Raw genomic sequence first — 23,588 nt, forward strand, 5'->3', positions numbered from 1 at the left:
TGCTATTTTTGTACAACTTCGTCACAAGCAGAGGAATAATACAAGTTTAAAGGTGTGCATCATTGTCTATGGAGTGAATTGAGAAAAACAGTATTTACAAATTACAGGGTTGGATCCTGGGTTCCTGAGTTTTTAACCAATGTCAGCAAAATGCCTATTGCCACTCAGTTCTTTAACTCATTGTCTCCCAGGTACGGATATATCCGTACCCACTCATATGGCTCTATCTGACCAGGTACGGATATATCCGCTCAGACTGTAAGCTTCAGTCGCTTCCTGTAACGTCCATCTAACGCCTGCATTCCAGCGTGTTGATACACTGTTACTACACAGTTACTACAATTCTGAGTGACCTGCTGCAGCACAGCTGGTCTCGGCTAAAAAAGACTTGGTCAACATAGGTGGGGTAGAAAGTGTTAAGGTCAGCTGTTTGGTGATTCAAAATCAAAAGCTGTCAAGATATATAATACAAGTAAAAAAGAAAGGAGCTGGATAATAATTTAGTTATTTTAAACAGCTGGAATTTCCTTATTACCTTTATCTTCATTACAGACAACAAAAAGACACCTTCAACAAGCAACTTAGAAAGGTATTTAAAGCTATACAGAATATCTCTTTCCATGACAATAAACAAATATTCTCATCCAAAACAATACGAAACAAAGCTGTGAAACTTCGTCGAAACCGAACTTCAGGTCCGTTATGCAACTCCCTCGGTCTCCAGACAGAGCTCAAAACCCACTGAAGGGAGGCAAGACCGGCAAAAGAATGGACCAAAAATTCATGCACGGTGAACGACTCAGCCCGCGTCCCAAGAGGGGACAACCAGCCAGCCTGCCAATGCTGCCAGAGTGATCTTCCCTCACAAGCGCTCAAGGTCCACCAATGGGCCGCAGCGAGCAGGGACGGTGTCATCCAAGACCTTAAAAATCTATCGCTCGTCGAAAAGCTATCCGAAGATTGATGCCCCGCGATCAAATGTTGGAGCTCATCAATTTATCATGAGGAAGCCTGCCCTGGGAGAGTTGCAGGATGATGTGAGCGGGTGCGAGGGGAGGGTGCCCGCACACTGGAGCAGTATCAATAAATCAATCAGCCGCCGCTTCCCCGCCTGCCACCGCCCAATTTTCCTGATGAAAATCTATTGATTTCGTCTGATTTTCAAAGGCGCGCTTATTCACTTGTAACTGCGCAAGTAATCTCTGTCCGTCTTCCCCGGCCGCTTTACGGGACCCTGGGGGCTCGGCGTTGCAATCAATAAGTCAAAAAAGTGCCCATTTGCGCGGAGCTGAGGGAGTGATCAATGCCAGGGACAAGAACTCCGATGAGAATTGTGGAATCGATGGAGGGATGCTGCCATATGTCATTGGAGCGGGCCTTTATAATGGGTCCATTATGGAAGCAAGGCAGGGCCGTCAATCGATCCTGCTGCCAATCGATGGCTGCAACTCAATTTGTATCTCCCATCAGCTTCAGCCCTGATTAATGGAGGGAACCAAACGCAACCCTTGGAAAAGCCTGCGAGCATCAATACCCCCATTGTCACAAAAACATAATATTGATTTTTGCCCTTCAGCCATCAGCCTCCATCCTTGGCACCACCCAAGGCCTCCCTGGGGAGCACGATGAAGAGATGCGCAGGCTGTTCGCTGGCCCAGTTGCTTCTCCACGCTAAAAACTTCCTTTCCGACCCCCTTGCCCTCCATGTTTATTCAAAGCCAACTGCAGATCAATATTTGAAAATGAGAAACTTTAACTTTCCCCCAACCCGAGAAGACAGAGGCCGGGTCCACAGCAGCATCCTTGTGACTGCCGCAGCCAGCGTAGGTAGCCTTCACCGCGGGGCACGTCCCACTGTTGTGTTATTGTCCGCTGTGATCGATGGGCAAGTATTTACATCAATCGGGTTCCTGCCTTCGACCCGGCTGCCACAATACAGATACATTAGACGTTGTGTGTACCGGCAAATACACCGGCCGTGCTTCCTTTCTCTCCAACCTTTTTGCTCGGGCGTCAATCTCAGCGGGGCTGAGTCGATAGCATAATCTGATCTAAAGAAAGTGTTAATATACAGCCAAAAGATGTGTGTGTTCAATCAATACAGCCCCCAGTCAATCCCACCACCCAGCATTCATCCCGGCAATGTATCCCATTGATTTTTCGCAACTTTGAAGCTTGTGCACACACTGAAATAGCAGTGCATCAAATAATACTTTGGCAAGGGAATCAATGATGGTAACGCAATACATTGATTAGCTCCAGGAACAGAGAACACGCCTTTACACTGACTCCTTATTACCGGGATACTTATTCTGCCTCCAGTCTCCGGAGCCTTTTGTCTGACACGCCGGTCGCTCTATTTCTGCAGGCAATAAAAATCCTGTGCAGCCAACATTTCGCTGGCATGCAGCGATAACACTATTAACAGTTAATGTCTAGAAAAAGTTCAAAGTTATCAGTTGCACAATAAAATGGTAAAAACTGTGGTTTTCTCGATCATCTGCAAGCAAACTGCACTAGTGAACCGTCCTTTTCAGTTCTCCATCTGCAATTTGTATTTTGATTTGTTCTTCATATTCATAAAGTCAAATGTCCATGAATAAGATAGGAACTCAAAACAACCACTTTATCAAAATAACCCAAAGTAATCATGCAAACATTATTTTAACACTTTTAAAAAGCTGAATAAGAATTCATGTAAAATCTTAAAAGCATTTAAAGTCTTTCTCATGTAAGTCATCTGAATCACCACCACAGATTTTTCCAGGCTTATCTTTCACTTGAACATATACATATATACCAATAAATTGATAATCAACAACATGGCAGCTTCCTTGCACAGAGTTTGAGTTTGTTGTTGATTTTAGTATTTTACTTTGCGAAATAACATGGGTCACAAATTAAATTATTTCCACAAAATATTCCCACATACAGTTGCACAGAAAGCAACCATGCTGTACATATTTGGTACATGTATGCGTCTAAAGGTGGGAGGATACTCTTTTCCCATGCAAAAGCCTGTACAGAACTATGGGGTGGTGTAATGGATCGTTTACATGTAAAGGAATGTACTTTGCTTTTTAACTTTTTTTTAACAAGCATAAGATATATGTAAATTTACATCATTTGATCTTTTTTCCCAAGAGTTTGTCTGTTTCCATTTTCCAAATAAAAAACATTAATAAAAAAAAATTGGTTGGAGGGTAGACTTTATGAGGAATAGTACAATTACTAGGGTAAATAGAAAAAAATGTGACTTCAGTCTTTTACCAGTAGAATTGTGAAAGTACATGTACCAGAAACAAAATCAGCATACCTAATCTCCTAGATGTGTTTCCCATATAATACAACACAATCATTCTGTTAAATGTGACGTACGCAGTAGGAAATAAAGTGTGACTAGTTTCAGTGACTGTAACACTAACAGACATGATTTTTAAACCAGTCATGAAATACAGGCGTGTGAAATGTCTAGCAAGATCAGTTATCATGCAAACTTTAAAAACATCTCCATCTGTACTGAAGATGCTATAGAAATAAAATCATGGCTGCATTCAGTTTACAGTTAAGAATACAATATCTTCTTATCTGGTGCACAGCAAGAACTCCAAACCCTAACAAACATTCTGTGCACAAACACAAACTTTTCTTTTACTTTATTAATGTACTTTAAGTTTAATATTTATTTTATCATTTTTCTTTGTTTTGAATTTGTGTTCTTTTGTTGTTGTTTTTTCGTGTTTTTTTCTCCATCCCATAGGGGTGGGATTGGTGTTATGGTAGTGAATAGTAAGTAACATTACTTGGTAGAAAAACAAATCTACGGAGTATGTTTACTGTGCTTACTTATGAACTAATGATTGTTGTTGTTTGCTTCCTGTTTTTGTTTTTTGTATGAAACTAAAAGCTAAGGATGGCAAGGGAAAACAACACTGAAACGTTCAAAATGAGTGTTGTTTAAAAGTTGCAACACACAAACAACGAACACGTGTGCACTGACTAAGCACAGCCTACACACCAAAACAAAACACGACGCGTTCCACGCGCTCTGAACGAACGACACATCAAAACGAAGACAGTGCTCAACGATCACACAATGGCTGTTGGATGCAAAGTAAAGGGCATGTGGGAGAGGAAAAAAGGAAACACAGAACAGCCGATGCCTGACTCCTCAAGAGCAGAAGAGCAGACGGCTCCAGTAACCCTACACCACTCCGCGCCCCACTTCTTTCCCCAGAACCGCTGATACCCTGCGAGCTGACAGCCCACCATCAAGCTATGTAATAAGCACAGTGACATCGGGAAAAAGTTTCCAAACTTCCTACCAAGTCCCCCAAGTTCTCCCCCAATCCCCTCCGCACAATCGTTCAAGCATAGCCAATATCAGAAACATCGACAGCGCTGCTGCTGACGCGGATTCAGACAAAGAGCTCCGATCCGAGATCGCCATATTGATTATTACTGATAGTCTATCAATAGGATCACGGCTATTTAAATGCACAACAAGCACGCTACAAAATTTGACACGCTACGAACACACAGAACGACACATGCACTATCATCTGTTTGCACAATCACGTCAAAATCGGATTCCCACTCACCTGTAACTCTTGGAGATCAAAGTTTTTCCAAAAGTTACACATCGACTGCACATTCGCAGCCATCTTGTGAACGGGATTATAGGCTCGATCGATTGGTCACATGACTTGCCACAATCGAATATACGCTCCAACTTTCACGATCTCTAAGGCGCTATTTCGCCGTAAGCAGTCAAAAATGATATTTGGGTAGCTGTAAAACAATATATATGTGTCCTTCTTTTACACAACGACTAAAAAAAGATGATATTTAGTGAATGCACGCCACTTTTCTTTTATTCATACTGATGTTAATTTCACAAGCTGGTTAGAGAGTATTGAAACAAAGATGGCGGCGCCCACAGAGGACTGGCGCGATAAACTGAAAGTTCATCCGATTTGCAAACGTTTAAAGGATGCTGCTGGTAACAAGTACCCATATGAAGTTGTTGGAGAAGCAAAGAGTTTATTGTCTATCAAAAATGGGGACTTGTTTGTATGGGACAGCTATTCTGCGAATATTGTACATTGCAATTTGAAGAGCCTGCTTTCAGTTTCACAGAAGGAAAGTGCCGATGCTCGTTTTCAGGTTTGTTTTCATTTTGTTGAGCAGTTATGTTTGTTGACTCTGTCGTCGCTTAGGGATTTGGGTTTGATTGCTTCCGTCTGAAATTTTCTGGTCTCAAGCCTGCACTCTTTTGTCGTTGGAAGCTCCTGTTATAAATAATCATCATATAGCACTAGCAGGCAAAAGGCTATCTAATCTAGCCAACAGGGCCGTATAGTCTATCAATCATATAGGCAAAAGCTATACGCACTCCGAGTGTGTACAGGATCGATGAGTCTGTATACACTCCGACAATGAAAAGATCTGTTACAAATATGTAGCCAATGAAATGCCCCCTAACAAGTCGTTAGGAAGTATGGACTTCCGCTATCTTTTTTTCAGAGTGTCGAGGGTTGGCAAATAATGTACATTCACATAGTATACAACCGTTTCTAGGTCGATACACACTCTGAGTGTGTCCCAAACTCCGACAATAAACTGCCGTGAAGCATCAGTTTCGTGTGACTCGTGAGTGTTTTTTTTCAATTTTTGTCTGTGTTTGTCCCTAACGTACTTTGATACCATGAATCGAAAGTGAAGCGTACCTTCACAAAATGGCGTCGAATGACGCTCCGAGTGTTGATGCGGTTCACTGCTGGTCTTTTCAGTACATGCCGAAAATGTAATCTACTTTACAGCAAAGGGCTTGCAGCATCATATTGTTATCGTTTCTTTGTACTCTTATAATCAACTGCTTTGCGTTCCTATCGCAAAGTGGTGTCGAATGGCAAATTCGCTTCGCGACCGGAAGTTAACGCCGGAGTGTATACAAGATTCTGACCCCTGTATACACTCCGAGTGCGTATAGCCAGTGCGTATACACCGCATAGTCCCGAATTAACCCCGTAGAAGTGTCGCTACATACTGTGAGTACGGGCCTAATTAAAAAAAAAAAATTAGGATATTGCTGTAAAATTTCAGTGTAAGGACAGAAATCTTGCACCAATGGTTATTACGCCATGTAGGTTATGTATACCCTTGCAGAAAAAAAGACTTAAGTACCAATACCATGCTACTAGAGTTTGCTCTGATCCTCTCTTGAGCTGGTCGCTGTGTTCATTAATAAGACATTTTTGAGTTGAAAAGGGAGGTTTGTCTCTGTTTATTGCATAATAATGCTGTGTCGTCATTATTTATGAATCTAAGTTTTGGTTATTTTTTGTATCATAATTATAAATGCAAATGTTTGCTTCATTTTTGTCGCATAGGTGCTAATGTGCACAGACACACCACGGTTTGATGTGGAAGGTCTGGCACTGAACTCCTGTGGAAGCCATCTTGCAGTTTGGGGTCCTCGGGGCATCCGCGTACTGGAGCTTCCGCAACGATGGGGCAAACACTCAGAATTCGAAGGAGGCAAAGATGTTATTTCCTGCAGGTATACGCTCATTTTGAGTGAAAGACTCTAGACCCAGAATGAGAATGGTCAATTTGTGAAATGTTTTATTCAAAACGCCATGCAAATTATTCCCAGGAACCCGAATGGGAATATTTCGCATAATATTTAAAATAATGTCTTGTGATTTTTTTTCTCTTTGTCTCTTTGTATTGAATGCAAAGTTCATTGAATTAACTTTTTCTGGTTTTGACTGTGAGTCTTGAGTGTAGAATGTTGACAGTGTATCTCTTTGACTTTGAGATTTTAGCTTGTTGTGATGTGTTAACTTTCTCAGTTCTTCATAGAGTTTTCTTCAGTGCATGCTTCTGCCCCCTTAAGCAGGTTGTACATAGTTTGTTGTGATTGCTGTGTGTTTTTATTGTTATTATTATTAAAAAAAATGTACACGTATACATTATTCTTTTTTGTTTTTCTTATTTTTGTCTTTTGGTTTAAACAATGGTTATTCATATTTCACATGTTCAAGAAATGTACATTGACATAAGGTGAAAACAAGAACAAGCCTACAGCATATGGTGAATTTTTGTATTTTCAGTTTATGTATAACAAAACCAGTACAATATAGCTTAACTTTGTTTTAGGCAAACAGATACACATTTACAACAAGAACTAAACACAATTTTCAAAAAACTATAATGTCAAGTGTTGAACTTTACAGTAAGAACATAAGAACGTTAAACAGCAGCAACAAGAATAGAAAAACAAGCAAAGGCTTGTTAATTTATCAAATGCTTAAAGCCTTGCCAATTTTGTTACTGTATTTTAGTTCTTTATCCTTTTGATTTTCAGAACAGTGAGCTTGGCAACGCGGCACCTGGCAGGAAGCCAGTGGGTACAAGTGAGACAGGTCACATGGCATCCTGGCAGTCCCTCCGACACACACCTGGCTGTTCTCACCTCCGATAATATCTTCAGGTGGGTGTTTTGTTTCTATATTTAGTTTACAGGTACAGTGGAACCTGACCTGGTGACCACTTCTCCATAATAACCACTTTTCCACAACCATCCGAAAGGATCCTGGACAAGTTTTTTTAATTTTTGGCTCACGTAAGTGTAGCCTATGCGATGCTAAACTTTGTCTGTCTGTGCGTGTGTATGTGTGTGTGTGTGTATGTGTGTGATAGAAACTTTAACATTTGACTAAACACCGAAATACTAATTTTACCTGGTTATTATCCAAGCAACAGCTTCAAAATATTGAAGCAATGATCAACATTTCGTCGGCACGTATGTAGTTAAAGTGTGTATCCAAAGAAAACGGGTGGTGGGGGGTTTTGGGGGGGTAAAAACAGGTGACTGGTTTGTGTCGTGTGTGGTATGCAGACCAGGTAAGGGGTCAAGGTTAGGTCAGATCGCGTGAAGGATTGTGGTATAGATACAGTTATTACCGAGCTGCAGTTCGCCGATTCGGAGAAGACGATTTCAAATTGTTCGGTTTCGTAGCTCCAGAAGAATAGATAAAGAAGATACCAAAGGAGATTTCCTACAGGTTAATCTGCACAGCGTGTTTCCAGTGTCTGCGCGAGGAAGCGCTGTCGAAATCTGCACAGCGTGTTTCCAGTGTCTGCTCGAGGAAGCGCTGTCGAAAGCGCAGTGTCGATCTGGCCATCTGGCAGTCGTGTCCCCGTAAGTAGGCTACAGACAGACAGATCTAGATCTAGTGTCTTGCACCGTGTCACCTAGCTTACTGTGTGTGTGTGTGTATGTGTGACGGAGTGATTGAGTTTGTGTTACTGTTTGTCGATTTCTTACGTGAGCCTTGAAGGCTTCGCCTCTTGTTTGATTTCTTTCCATAGCAACCACCTGTCTACAACGACCACTTTTGGTCCATCCCTGAGGTGTTTGTTAAGGACAGGTTTGCAGTTGCAACTATCCTTGTCCTGTCTTTTCAAGCCCTGGTGATAAGACAAACTGTTATCAACAATTCAAAGTACAGTCGAACCTTCCCAAGTGACCACAGCCCCTTGCACATTAACTATTAAGACCAACCAGAAGTATCCCTGTCGGAAGTTCTTTTCAATAAAATCAACCTTTTCATATCGACCACCTGTTTGTAGGGACCACTTGTCTATTAATTGGTCCCTTGTGTGATTGTAACAGACAGTTTTTTAGTTTTTGTTTGATATCGTTTTACTTTACATCACAATGTCAATAGTCTTCTAATGTTTTGTAACGTCCTAATTGGTACTTCACTAAGACTTGTCAGAGTACAAGTTCATTATATATTACAAACATCACTATCTTCTTGGTTTGAATGATAATTCATTTGTGCGTTTTGAGGGGAGTTGCACATGCATTCACTGTAGCCAGAATATCACCTTATATAAGTTCACACTTAAATGGGTTTTCTTGTACGTTGGTGTGTGCAGTGTGTACAACCTGACGGAGCCGGAGCGACCTCTCTCCAGCACCAACCTGCAACCGGGAGAACTCAACAGTTTCCAGGCCTCTCCCACTAAGTTCAACATCAGCGCTGCCCTCGGAGAAACAGCCGTGGCCTTCACCTTTGGCCCGCCGCACGAACTGCGGCCAGTGAAAAGGCCATTTCAGATCCCCAAGTCAGAGGATGCGGTCACTGTGTGGCCGGTTTACGTTGTCCGCGGCAACGGAGATGTCATGGTCACTTACTCTGAGGTGGTTTCAAACAGGTTTGTTAGGCCAGTGGAGTGCCATGATTGCATGCATTTGGGGGAGGGGGGGGGGGGGGAGGGCAGATTCCCTTTTATGTTTTATGTGTGTCGTCCTATACAATTGTTGTTATAATCGTTTACAGGCAGACAGGGTGTGCCGAAGAAAAATTTCCATTTTTATGTAATATTTTAATGGACAATAAAGTGCTGTTATTGTTATTGTTATTGTTCTTTTGTCTGTTCCCTTTTTGTCATTTCGTTGTCTTTCAAAAAAAGCCAGTTATGTTACGTGAGAAGAAAGGGTATGGTTGGCAGCTTCAGAGCTAACCAGAAAAAAAATACAAAACAAGCAATGTTTCTGTTTTAAAAACAAAACTGGGAAAGGAGAATGAAAAACAAAATGGACGGGAGCATTGAAACTTCAGAAAGAAGAAAACAAAGAAAAATATTGCCACTATTAAATCATTAACTACATTGTACACAGGTTTGTCCAAGTTTTCTCATGTGCCGCGAAGTTTTATTTATTTATTTTTTAAAGGTAGGGTGTCATACTTTGTGTTTTCTTAATCAACACAATGCTTTTTTTTGTTGCAATGACAGACCCCTGCAGCTGCCCACGCAGGGCCCACTGGTGATGTACCCTCCGGCGGTGGACAACTACGGTGTCGATGCTTGCTCTGTCATGTGTCTGGAAACGTCACCTCCCGTCCTCATCGTGGCAACGTGTGATGGTCGCATACATCATTGTCTCATTTTACCTGCATCGGACTCGGAGGCTAAAAGCAAGGTTTGACTGTTTTGTAAGACGTTCTGTGATAGTTGCTGCTGTAGAGTGTACTTGTCTGAAAATGTTAGAATTATGCTTTTGACTTGATCTGCAGTACAGCTCTTCTTCTTCTTCTTCTTCGTTCATGGGCTTAGACTCCCACGTTCTATCGTGTTTTTAGCACGAGTGGGTTTTGACGTGTATGACCGTTTTTACCCCACCATTCTGGCAGCATACGCCGATTTCGGGGGAGGCATGCTGGGTATTTTCGTGTTTCTATCACCCACCGAACTCTGACATGGATTACAGGATCTTTTCCGTGCGCACTTGGTCTTGTGCTTGCGTGTACACACGAAGGGGGTTAAGTCACTAGCAGGTCTGCACATAAGTTGACCTGGGAGAAATCTCCACTCTTAACCCACCAGGCGGCAGCGACCGGGATTCGAACTCACGACCTCCCGATTAGGAGGCCGACATCTTACCACCACGCCACTGCGCCCGTCGCAGTACAGCTCTAATAGTTCAGAACATCTTCTGGCCACATAGTGGGTTTTTTCTGGGAACATGTTTTTCATGCACAGAAAGATAAGTCTTTGGGAGGGGAATATTTCCTGCTTGGCAAGCAGGTCTCTTGATGCTTGTTGAAAGTCATTGCAGTCGTGCACAGCTGTGTTCCATGTGTCACTATTGCATCGCAGTCATCTAGACTTTTTCTAGTGCAAGGTTTCACTATTTTCTGGTTTTGTGACCTTTAAGGGGTTCGTGTCTTTGTTGGTATCAGAATGTTTGGGCATATGCCTGTTTTATTGACTCTGCTCATGTCAGCAAGGCTTTTGCAGGATGCTACAACTTGCTTTTCAGGTCTTGATGGGTGCATTAGCTCAGTGGTAATGCCTCTGCCTTTTAAGTGGAAGATCTGGGGTTCAAATCCCGGTGGTTAGAAGGTAGAATTAGCAGGCATGGGAATTGTCCGCCAAACGGCGGATTTCCGCCGAATTGGTTTTTTTGTTCCGCCAAAAATGCAAAAGTGTCCGCCGAAAAAATAAAGGGGGAAGGGACACAAAAAAAGCACCGGTTACTTTGGCCTTTGCGCAAAAGCCCGCGAAAACTTTCCGTACTTTGTTCACGCACTGCTACCGCCCGCCTCAGTTACTTGAACTTTTATGTTTGAAAGTAAACCAGATTGCACAGATTGTGTTACAAGTTACATTTTCCTGTTTGTCTCAACAGATCAATTTTTTAACAAAGTAAACCATATAATACATGTATATATTTTTTTTCTTCAAAAAAGCAAAAATTGGTACATTTTTGTACTAAAAACTCTGATTCTAAAAACAGAATTTAATGGCAAACTTGGAGCTCAGATGACACCAGATTGCACCATCTGGGTTCTTTGGAGAAAAAATGTTTCCAGGGGGACCCCCTAGTGAGGCTAGGCGCTTCGCGTCTTCAGTTATAAATTTTCAGCCTTTTTTACAATTTTCAATTCCCATGCCTGAATTAGACTTTTAAGATCTTCTGGGTTAGCATATGTGCAGTCCTGCTAGTGCCTGAGCACACTTTGTGTGTATTTACTTTAAGATCATCAAAACCTCATGCTGAAGATCTTGCGATCCATTATCAAGTTAGGTGCGTCATGGACATGGAAACACAAAAATACCCAGCTTGCAGTACCCTCGCAGATGGACTATGACTATGAGTTAGAACACGCTTATACAAAAACTCAGTGCCAATGCTTGGACTTCACCCAATTAATTTGAGGCGTAAGAGGTTTATGCTAGAGTTGTAGCCCTCAAAGGTAGAAGAAGAAAAAGATGCATCATATTCTGCGACAACATGTTTCAGGAACTGACAGTGGTAGAAGAAGAAAAAGATGCATCATATTCTGCGACAACATGTTTCAGGAACTGACAGTGGTAGAAGAAGAAAAAGATGCATCATATTCTGCGACAACATGTTTCAGGAACTGACAGTGTCACCAGACCTGCCCAAGTACCGACACCCTGGTGAGCCCTTGCTGTACGTGGTGGAGAGTGTGGAACTGGAGTTATCCCTCACTGACGGCAACCTGGATCCTGTGGCCTCTGAACTCTCGCAGGACCACTTCACTTGTCCCATCAAGCTGATCAAAGGTGACCCAGTGTGTGTGTTGGGGGGGGGGGGGGGGGGTTGGGGGGAGGAAGGAGGGAGAGTGGAGGGTGCATGTGTGATCAGTTCAAACTTTTGTGTTGTTGTTTTCCCCCCTCCCTCCTTCTCCTTGTTCCTCCATTGTAGCGACAAAAGGGCATTTTGTATATCTTAATGTCCTTTTGGAATTCCCTCAAAGAAATTAGGGCTACTTTCCCTGAGGATAGCTTGCAGCGACAGAATCGTGCTACCCACATTTTTCTTTTCTTTTTCCTGCATGCGTGTATTCATATTTTTCCAATGTCTGAGACTTTTGCTGTGACCTTGGAATCTTAATGTGCACATGCGTGTCATAACAAATAGCCAAGCTAAATTTACATTGCGGGAGTTGTGCTACATTGAGAGAAAAAAAGTCATCTGACAAAAATGAACCAGTATTGCGGATGGTTTATCATTGGGATGGGAGGTATTTGTATAAAAAGAATATAAGATCTTACCAGCTAACGCCAAACCCAATTGTACTTTGGGGTTGTCCCGATCAATGATTGGTTCCAACACTGACAGTCACTGTTCAAACCAATTCTCTTTTTCTGTTTGTTGGTTTTTACCATTGTTTGTTTGGTCTGCTTCTCTTTCAAAAAGGCAAGAACAACAAGACAAACAAACTCTTGTGTGGAGATTATGTTGTCTGTTGTTGAAATAATTAGTTTAAAAAATGCAGCTGTTCTTGCAGTGGCAGCAGAAAACAGGAGAATGATGACTATCTTCATTTACACATTAACATGCTTCCATTTGAAACTTCGAGGTCGTCACTGTGGATTGACGCCCGACCAAAGCTAATTGAAGTCCGACGGAGCGAAGCGACGGAGGGCTTCAATTAGACTTTGGGAGGGTGTCAATCCACGATGAAGACCGAGAAGTTTCAAATGGAAGCATGTTAATGTTACTGTAATTCAATCTGACGATGATCTCTTTCCTGCTTTCATGCGATGGTAAACAGACAGAATTGGTTCTGTTCTGTTCACACACTACTTTCAGTCCACCTACCTGCAAGGGTCAAGTCCCAAGAAATATGTCTCTGTAGTCCTATCTTATCACTCTCAGGGTTCGTACAGGTCATGGAAAACCTGGAAAGTCATGGAATTTGATTTTTAATTTTCCAGGCCTGGAAAATCATGGAATTTCAATTTAAGTCATGGAAAGTCATGGAATTTAACAAAAATAAGAAAGAAAGAACAATTAACCTTCAGCACGCCAGCGGCGATTTTCGTTGCCCAGCCATTCCTCCCCCCCCCCCCCCCTTTGCCAGCCAGCAGCGATTTGCGTCGCCAGCACAAGGCTTGTTCGTATGACCAACTTCTCGTTCGTATTTGCATACGAGAATAACGGTATTTTTAACGGCACTTGAGCCAAAGCGAGGCTCACTTCCTTCCGTTATCTCGTCGTGTCGTCTGCGCTGCATTTGAGTCGGTTTCGTCGAAGTTTTCTGCTTTTGTTTTTGCATCGATAAAGTACTTTAGCGCTTCGACATGCAAGATGGAGGATGATGAGTTTGAAACTTTCTTTCGAGTTGTTTCTTGACAACAAAAAGTATGCGGAATTGGAACGAATTACCGAGGAAGATCTTCGCAATGAACTGTGTATCGCGGTGAAAAAAATGACAGTTCGTCAAGTCACAGTGACGGTTACGAAACGGAATTTACGAAAGTGCAGATGGATACAAACAGTGGCTGGTCCAGTTTAGTGAAATGACAGGACCAGTAAACATTACCGATAATCTGACTGCGTAGCAAATGCTTGACTTGCTTGTCGAAGAGACACTGCGTAGAAACTGACTCAAATTCAGTGCAAAGCAAGCCAGTGTCAAAACTGGCAGTGACAAGACGTACAAAGTTTGCGTGTTCGGAAATGGCGACCTGTGGATCTAGTCATGGAAAATGTTATTGAGGCTCATGGAAAGTCATGAAAAAGTCATGGAATTTTGTTTCTAAAAACCAGTGGGGACCCTGCACTCTGCTCCTGTTTTGTTTTCTTTCACATACATTTTCCCTTCTTTTTTGACGGGTTTCTGGACAGCAAACTCTAAAACAAATTCTTTTCATCCCAAAACGATCTTTGGAATTGACTGACGTAGTCCGGAAGAATTCATGCATCAACTTACGTCACGTATTCGACGTCATCACTTCGCATACCTTATGGTCTCTGTATTTCGTTGGCCTTCATATTTCCTACTTGTAAAATGACCCTCAAAGCTAACCGAGACTAGTTGAGGTTGTATCAATGCGCCTCGCCAGCAGGTGGTTAATGGCTTTTTTAGCGAGTGGTTATCGACAATTAATGACCGGTAATTTTTAATGAGTTGGGGCATTCTGACCAATCACACGATCTGTTTCATTAAAACGCCAACTTCATTGAATTACAATTGATGTTAATCTCTATGTGATGAATATCTTTGGTGTTTAATTGGTGGTTATTTTCACTTGGGGTTTACAGACCTGTGCACATCTACGGTTTCTCCGTAATTTCTCCGATTTTTATGTGCAGAATACGGTGCTACAGATTTTTAATTAAAATTCCGAAATTCCGATGTTTTACTCCAAACAAATATTTGTGTACTTTTTTTCTGTTTTAAGATGTTTTTACCAATTAGTTGGCCGTTGCGCTGAAAAGACGGTTTTCGATTTACCGGAAGCGCGCGTGTTCTCAGCATTGAGTCTTTGTTCTTAGACTTAGTTCAGCGTCTGCGTGGCAACTTGTGATTGAAGTGAAACATGGAAAAGAAAAAAACTTGACTAAATGTAAAAAGAGTGCGAGATTCAGATAGTGAAGAGGAGACACCAGCTCTGTCACCAAAGAAGAAGAAAACGGCTCAACAGTGCTGGAAGTCCAGTTATTCTCAAGACAGTCCAGTGATGAATGAATGTCAGAATGACGAGACCAAAGACATTTTCAGAACAAATGTTACAACAGTGTTGATGTTTCACCTTGGCTTGTTAATAAATAGTAATTCCCATTCTACTGCGTCATAGTGTTTGTGTGCTTTGTGAGCAGAATTATGTCTTGAACTGTCGTTACAGCTTACTACTGAAACATTTTAAAAACTACTGAAATTTGGTTTGAAATTTACTGATGAGCGTTTTGAGTGTGCACAGGTCTGGGTTTATCGCTCTGATGTCATTCTTTCGTGATTATCTGTGACTTGTTGCATGCATCACACAGAAAACTTTTACAAGCACACCTGTTAGGGTTTTTTCCGGGTCTCTGGGTGAAAATTCAGGTGCACAAGAACTTATAACGTGGTTTCTGTTTCATTAGAAAAGAACAGCCAACAGTAGTTTCTGGTTGGTTCATTTACATTGGAGAAACAAACGTACTAAACATAGTTCAAAACATGAATGATATAAACAGGTCGCTTAACAATGGATTAAATATAATCTCCAGTGCTTGTTTTCATTAGAAAAAGCATCCCCATTGTGGCTTTTTTCATAATTATATACTTACTTCTGTGTGTATGTCCATCTGTGTTAGTGTATGTATGTCTTTCTGTCTGTCTGCCTGTCTCTGCACAAAAGCACCCCAATGCAAATGAGCCAAACAACAATGCCTTTACATTTTTTTTTAAATACCAACCAGCAAGACTTATGATATCGAGTTTTCCACCAAGCATTCCAGAAGAGGTCGTATGTACCAGAGTTGTGCCTATACAGCAGTGTTTATTGATGTACAACAATTGATTGATTTCTTTTTCCCCGGCTGTATGGATGGGTGTGGTCGTTATCGTTGTTGTCTAGTCTTTATACACCTACGCAGGGGATGCATTGGCCTTAATGACTTAGGAAGGGATGGTGGTGGTGACAGAAAAGGGGGGGGGGGGGGGATTTGCTTTTTCAGGAATTCCTCATTCCTAATTATTCAGGTCATCATTTAGTTTTCTTTTGTTGTGTGATCATGAATACCATCCTGTTTTGTAAAATATTTGGATATTTTCGTAGTTTTGTCATCCAAGCAGTTCCTCCTATCTCTTCTTCTTTTCACAATATCTTTCGCGCACATACATACACACACACAAACACACACACACACACACACACACACACACACACACACACACACACACACACACACACACACACACACAGAAGCATAGTAACACTAACAATGCATGCAATTTTATCTTGATTTTGAATAAATTGTGTCTTAAACACTTCCTGACATGTAAGAAATGAGCATTCTGTGACAAAGAAGACACTGAAAATACATTGATAGGGCTTGTGCTTTTGCTGTTGATTTTTCCAATTGGCCGGGTGGGTTCGTTTGATTCCGCACACAAGAATGATTAACAAACAATAAATTTAGACGGTTGTTGGTGTTAGGTAGTGAGGAGTATTGATTTTACTTCTGAAGTTTGCAGGTAATTGGGCATTGTTTGCAACAAATTGAGTGGAAGAGTAGAGCAAATTGTTTCCTTGGAGATGTTTGTTTGAATTGAAATAGAAGTATGCACAATCGCATTTGGCAAAATATGCACAATCGCATTTGGCATCCATACTGTTCTGTTCAGGATACTCATATGATACATTGGCTTACATGTTGTTTATGTTCACCAAAAGGAAAACAGAAGTATTTGTTGTTTGGAAAGGATTATGTATACTATTGTAGAGTTTCTGAAAATGTGATTTTAGCAGGAAATTTATTGTTAGTGAGCAAACATTTTTGAATTTTTTGTAAAGTTAATCAAACAGTCAAGGGTCACTCAGGGATGGCTGTAGTTTAAAGCTGAAAGAAAGGAGAGAAAATACACAGAGAGAACAAAATCTCACTCAGAATTTTTCATTTTGACTTTCACACAAAAAAGTAATGTCGGTTGCTCTCTTACTCTCTGTCTCTCTCTCTCTCTCTCTCTCTCTCTCTCTCTCTCTCTCTCTCTCTCTCTCTCTCTCTCTCTCTCTCTCTCTCTCTCTCTCTCTCTCTCTCTCTCTCTCTCTCTCTCTCTCTCTCTCTCTCTCTCTCTCTCTCTCTCTCTCTCTCACTCTCTCTCTCTTTCTCTCCCTCCCTCCCTCCCTCCCTCCGTCCAGTTTTCAGGCTTCTTTTGCGCAACATCTATTAAGTGATAGCTTTTTACATACAGCAAACTCAGGTCGTTAATTCAGCAATCTGATAAAGACTTCCACATTGATTTTGGCTTACAGAATACATCAGACGGGCAAAATTTGATCCATTCGGTAGTGCCATTTAATGGAGAAATATTGACTCACCCTTCGCTTACCTTTCCTTTTAACGCGCTGCGTTTTGCATTGTAACTTTCAAACGGCAGAAAATCACTGTGACTCTAATCAAAGGTAAAATTCTAGTCTCTGCAAATATTGAGCCATCTTCTTGCGCTGTCAATCTATATCCGCTGGATGCAGTTTGTTTGTGTCAATATGAACATGATTGACAGCGGGAGATAAAAGTTGACAGACTTGACGCTCATTGGATCAGAATGGACTTTTTGGGTTGTAATCAATAACAGTCTTGTCGAGTTGTTTCGTATTAGCCTTTTTTTTCATCCACTTGATTTTTGGACTCAAATAGAATATTGCATATTGTAAGATTTTTGTTTAGCTGTTGGAACTTTTTTTCTGAATGTAAATGTGGGGATTATTTTTGCAGTCACACAATCCTTTTTAATGATTTTTACCAAATGTTCGAAGAGCATCAATCAGTCTTATTTTTAGAACACTGAAGCAACAAATTAATGTTTTTTAATTTAACAGGTGTGTTGTGTATAACTTATCTTGGGAGTTTGGTGAGGCCATTTTAATATTTTTATCACATACTATTCATGATATCAGGTGAGCAAGTAGCTACAGCTAGGTTAATGAGAGTTCATCAACTTGCGGACTAAATCAGATTAGAAAAGTCTTAAATACAAATGCAATTGGCACTTTTGTGTGCTTGAAAGTGATTTAAGCAGACTGCTTAAATCACTATCAAGCAGTAAACAATACTCCAGATGTGTTTGGATGTTTTGAACTCGTTGAAAAAATGACATGCCAGTCTCTCAGAATCAGCAACATCTTTCATTTGTTCATTCTGTCGTTGCAACAAAAGATGGTCATGACTTTGCTTTCCATTCAATCTCTTCCCAGTCCCTTTCTTACATTGTGAGGTTAGCGGACTATTGATTAGAAAGTTGAAGTCACTTCATCCCTGTACCACGGTATTGATTACTGTTGTGAGCCCGTTGGCCCGATACACATGTAGGCAATCAATCGTTGGCGATGGCTAAGACGCATTGATTTTTTTCTTTGTATACCTCGTTTCCAGCCATTGTTTGCGAGAGTGGAGATTTTTGTGTGTAGTGTGTTTGGACATCTTTTTTTCTAGTGTTTGCTCAAGAAATAAAAGCTGCTTTCAGCATCTTGTTTCACTTTCCCAATCTATGGGTATTGATTATCTGAGTTAGAGAAACACATTTGTTAAATTGTTAATGTTATGTGTTACATGTACAACAGAAGCTGGCAAGTTTGGTTTTTTTGTGTCAGAATCGGTGTGCACGTTCTGTTCAAGGGAGGGAATTAGTGTTAAAACTGTTGAACAGCAGAACAGATGAAATGATTACATTCGATATATGTTTAGGGAAACTCTTTTTAAATAAAGTCAAACACCCTTTTAAGGCCCTGTTTTCTTACATTCTCCGTGTACAACCTCTGTAAGTGTATCCCCATGTGAGACTCCCTCCTTGTGAAGACGTGATTTTCTCAGCTTACTGTATCCCCATGTGAGACTCCCTCCTTGTGAAGACCTGATTTTCTCAGCTTACTGTATCCCCATGTGAGACTCCCTCCTTGTGAAGACCTGATTTTCTCAGCTTACTGTATCCCCATGTGAGACCCTCCTTGTGAAGACCTGATTTTCTCAGCTTACTGTATCCCCATGTGAGACCCTCCTTTTGAAGACCTGATTTTCTCAGCTTACTGTATCCCCATGTGAGACTCTCCTTTTGAAGACCTGATTTTCTCAGCTTACTGTATCCCCATGTGAGACTCTCCTTTTGAAGACCTGATTTTCTCAGCTTACTGTATCCCCATGTGAGACTCTCCTTTTGAAGACCTGATTTTCTCAGCTTACTGTATCCCCATGTGAGACTCTCCTTTTGAAGACCTGATTTTCTCAGCTTACTGTATCCCCATGTGAGACTCTCCTTTTGAAGACCTGATTTTCTCAGCTTACTGTATCCCCATGTGAGACTCTCCTTTTGAAGACCTGATTTTCTCAGCTTACTGTATCCCCATGTGAGACTCTCCTTTTGAAGACCTGATTTTCTCAGCTTACTGTATCCCCATGTGAGACTCTCCTTTTGAAGACCTGATTTTCTCAGCTTACTGTATCCCCATGTGAGACTCTCCTTTTGAAGACCTGATTTTCTCAGCTTACTGTATCCCCATGTGAGACTCTCCTTTTGAAGACCTGATTTTCTCAGCTTACTGTATCCCCATGTGAGACTCTCCTTTTGAAGACCTGATTTTCTCAGCTTACTGTATCCCCATGTGAGACTCTCCTTTTGAAGACCTGATTTTCTCAGCTTACTGTATCCCCATGTGAGACTCTCCTTTTGAAGACCTGATTTTCTCAGCTTACTGTATCCCCATGTGAGACTCTCCTTTTGAAGACCTGATTTTCTCAGCTTACTGTATCCCCATGTGAGACCCTCCTTTTGAAGACCTGATTTTCTCAGCTTACTGTATCCCCATGTGAGACCCTCCTTGTGAAGACGTGATTTTCTCAGCTTACTGTATCCCCATGTGAGACTCTCCTTTTGAAGACCTGATTTTCTCAGCTTACTGTATCCCAATGTGAGACCCTCCTTTTGAAGACCTGATTTTCTCAGCTTACTGTATCCCCATGTGAGACTCCCTCCTTGTGAAGACCTGATTTTCTCAGCTTACTGTATCCCCATGTGAGACCCTCCTTGTGAAGACCTGATTTTCTCAGCTTACTGTATCCCCATGTGAGACCCTCCTTGTGAAGACCTGATTTTCTCAGCTTACTGTATCCCCATGTGAGACTCCCTCCTTGTGAAGACCTGATTTTCTCAGCTTACTGTATCCCCATGTGAGACTCCCTCCTTGTGAAGACCTGATTTTCTCAGCTTACTGTATCCCCATGTGAGACTCCCTCCTTTTGAAGCCCTGATTTTCTCAGCTTACTAGAGGTCTTAAAGAGAGGTTCCACAGTAATAAGTGAGACAGGTTAAATTAAATGACATATCTTATCCCAATTCACATATAGCAATTTACTTCAGTTTAGTGCTAGAACGCTGAAACTACGCTCCACCCTGGTAGGGGGGAAGTAACCCTAAAAATAGAATGGCCTTGACCAGTCACATGACCATATCTGACCAATGGTTACCTTTTACATGCATTGCGCATGCGTACTCTCGCCGCCATGTTCTTCATTCTACTCTTCAGCGATAGCGTCTAAGGACGTGTTTGGATTACGCTCTGGCAATTTTGTTAGCCCTCTGTTTCGTTTGTATCTTAGCTTCTAGCTGAGATTGGGTGAGAATTTTCCATTTTCTTTCGTTGTATTTGCTGCCGTTTGCCACGAGTTAGTCTTAGTTTACTTTCGTCTGCAAGACTAACGCCAGTATGGCGGACAGTGGGAAGAAGAAACCCAGCTCTAGACAGGTAGCCAATACAGAGTCTCCGTCTAAGAAAGCGGCTAAGAAGCCCAAGGGTTCTAAACCTACAGTTACGGTGTTCGAGCCAGTTTCTCAGAATACTTTCACGGTAGAAATTGACAATCCTAAGAGTCCGATAATGCCGGTGCTGAAGCAAGAATGCAAGACAGCGCCGGTTAAGGCTAGCATAGCATCGGAGAAGGAAGATTTGTCAGCAATGTTTGCAACGTTTAGGGATCAAATGCGGTGCATGTTTTCGTCAGAATTGCGCTCGGCGAGCGAACATTTGCTCTCTCTTCAGGCAAGAACGGTGGACGATCGCTCTCGGTCGAGGGTTAAGGCAGCGCCGTCAGCCGCTGTTACGTCGGCCGACGTTCACGCTGAACAACATTCCGGTGAAGACGGAAAGAGTTTCCCTCATCATCACGGGAGCGCGAAGTTGTTAAGATACAGGGGACTTGCTCGCATCACGACTTGCAATCGTCTGTACTCTTAACGGAAGACACGCGAGTGCCGGTTTGCTTAGCATCCCTAGCAAAGCGTACTTCCCTTCCGCCCAGGGGGCAGGAAGTTGTTGTAAGGCAGGAAACTTGCTCGCATCACGACTTACAGGGGCCTGTACTTACAACAGGAGACACGCAAGTGCCGGTTTGCTCAACAAAAGCATCCCTAGCACAGCTCTCCACACTTCCGCCCAGGGGGCAGGAAGTTCTCTCCAGAGAGGATACGAGTAGAGGGCATGCCTCACACAGAACCTCTCTTCCGGATGACACTGCCTATGACTATGACAGTCAATATGGCGGCGAATTTCCGGCAGGCGCTTCCTTGGGCAGAGTGTACAAGAGGCCTTTTCAGGCAGCTTTGAACTCGATTTGGAACCCTACCTCCCAGGGATGGCAGGTCTCGGTTCAATTAGAAAGCTGGTTTCAGCAGACCACAGAGCAGTGGCTAAAACCATGGATCTCACAGGGAGTCCTCATCACTCCCCCTCCTCCAGAGGTGGATTTGTTTACAGACGCTTCCCTATCAGGCTGGGGGGCTCATCTTTCTCACCACACAGCCTCAGGCACGTGGACAACAGGTCAAGCCCTCTCACACATCAATGTGCTCGAGTTGGAGGCTGTAGCCCACGGTCTCCAGAGCTTTCTATCGCTGGTGGCAGGCAAACATGTTCGTCTTCATACAGACAATACAACTGTTGCAGCCTACATAAACAAACAGGGCGGTTCCCGCTCTCTCTCGCTTTCACTCAAAGCATGCCAAATTCTGAAGTGGTGTCACCAGCATCAGATCATGTTATCAGCAAAATATCTGTCGAGGAAACAATGTTTTTTCAGATTCGCTCAGTCGATCCTCGAAGGTACTCCACACGGAGTGGACAATCACCCACCACGCTCTCCAGCGGCTTTGGGCGCAGGTGGACAAACCGTTAGTCGGTCTTTTCGCAACCCGGTTCTCAAGGAGGCTACCAGTGTTCATATCCCCGTTTCCGGACCCGGAAGCCTGGACAGTGAATGCACTGGAAGTCGACTGGACAGGACTCACAGCTTATGCTTTCCCACCATTCCAACTTCTCGGAAAAGTGCTGAGGAAAGCAGAGTTGGAACGGCCATCCCTGATTCTAGTCGCCCCATTGTGGTCGAGTCAGCATTGGTTCCCGGATCTCCTCCGCTTAGCAGAAGGTCCTCCCATTCCTCTAAACCTGGAAAAGGGAGAATTACTGCAACCACGCACCGGCCTTCAGCACGAGAACCCACAGTCTCTGCTCCTTCACCCATGGAGACTGTGAGAAGATCCCTCGGGTGCCTCGGATGGGACACTGTATTTGTTTCAAAAAGCGCACAGGACTTCGACGAGCTCAGTGTACGCTTCACATTGGACAGCTTGGGTTAAATGGTGCGCGGAGAATCAGGTCAGTTCTGTCTCCCCGCGTTCTATGCAGGTAGCTAATCACTTATTTTGGTTAGCAGCTCAGGGCAGCTCCCCCTCGTCTCTTCGAGTTAGACGTTCTGCTATTTCGGCTACGCTGAGGCAGTTAGGTCACAACATTAACCTTAGCGGTGTTATCGCAAGTGTCCTAAAAGGTGCGTCGATCAGTTTTGCTAGAATCAGAGCTCCAGTTCCTGCTTGGGATCTCTTCCTTATTCTAGAATTCTTAAGATCGCAAGATTTTGAACCGTTGCAATCAGCAAGCTTAGTTAATCTTACACGTAAGACACTTTTGCTTGTTCTTTTGGCCACTGCAAGAAGAGGCAGTGAAATTCATGCCCTCTCAGGCTTAGCTAGAGACATAGCTTTTGAAAAAGATGGCTCTATTTCTTTACGTTTTAGGCCGGATTTTCTAGCCAAAAACCAGAAGCCTGGTCAAGTTTCTCCCATAATCAGAATTCTCCCTCTTAGCAAAATTCTGGCGCCAGGAGACTCCGATTTGTCTAACTGCCCAGTTCGAGCTCTTAGCAGTTATCTGTCCCGCACGGCTCCTATCAGAGCTAAACAGCAGAAGCTTCTTTTCTTATCTCTGAACACTGCTAGAAACAAAGGTAACTATCGCTAAATGGGTCTCAACGCTGATCAAACAAGCGTATGAGTGGTGGCTCAAAAAGAAAGGGGGGGGGGGGGCAGTCAGTTCTCCCTCTAACGTCGGCAAGGACGCATGAGGCAAGATCCTGGGCATCCTCCTTAGCTGTGCTAAGGTCAGGAAGATTATCTGAGGTCCTCCATTCTGCCTACTGGAGATCGGAGGATGTTTTCATCAACTATTACCTGCGCGACATTTCCAGTGCGCGACAGGACGGTACCAAGGCGCTACCAGCAATG

The 23,588-nt window shown here is 42.6% G+C and overlaps 1 protein-coding gene across 3 annotated transcripts in view; it reads left to right on the plus strand.

Moving 5' to 3' along the window:
• Positions 1-4,920: 4,920 nt before the first annotated feature.
• Positions 4,921-23,588, plus strand: part of LOC138975805 (nucleoporin 88-like) — a 31,961-nt gene continuing 13,293 nt past the window's right edge. For all 3 annotated transcript variants that reach the window (XM_070348554.1, XM_070348555.1, XM_070348556.1), the window contains exons 1-6: positions 4,921-5,166; positions 6,393-6,562; positions 7,373-7,498; positions 8,953-9,231; positions 9,814-10,000; positions 11,943-12,111. In XM_070348554.1, the coding sequence (XP_070204655.1) occupies positions 4,927-5,166; positions 6,393-6,562; positions 7,373-7,498; positions 8,953-9,231; positions 9,814-10,000; positions 11,943-12,111 (1,171 nt within the window). In that variant the 5' untranslated portion in view covers positions 4,921-4,926. The remainder of the gene's footprint in view (positions 5,167-6,392; positions 6,563-7,372; positions 7,499-8,952; positions 9,232-9,813; positions 10,001-11,942; positions 12,112-23,588) is intronic.

This window comes from Littorina saxatilis, linkage group LG9 (genome assembly GCF_037325665.1).
Source record: "Littorina saxatilis isolate snail1 linkage group LG9, US_GU_Lsax_2.0, whole genome shotgun sequence".
NCBI lineage: Eukaryota > Metazoa > Mollusca > Gastropoda > Littorinimorpha > Littorinidae > Littorina > Littorina saxatilis.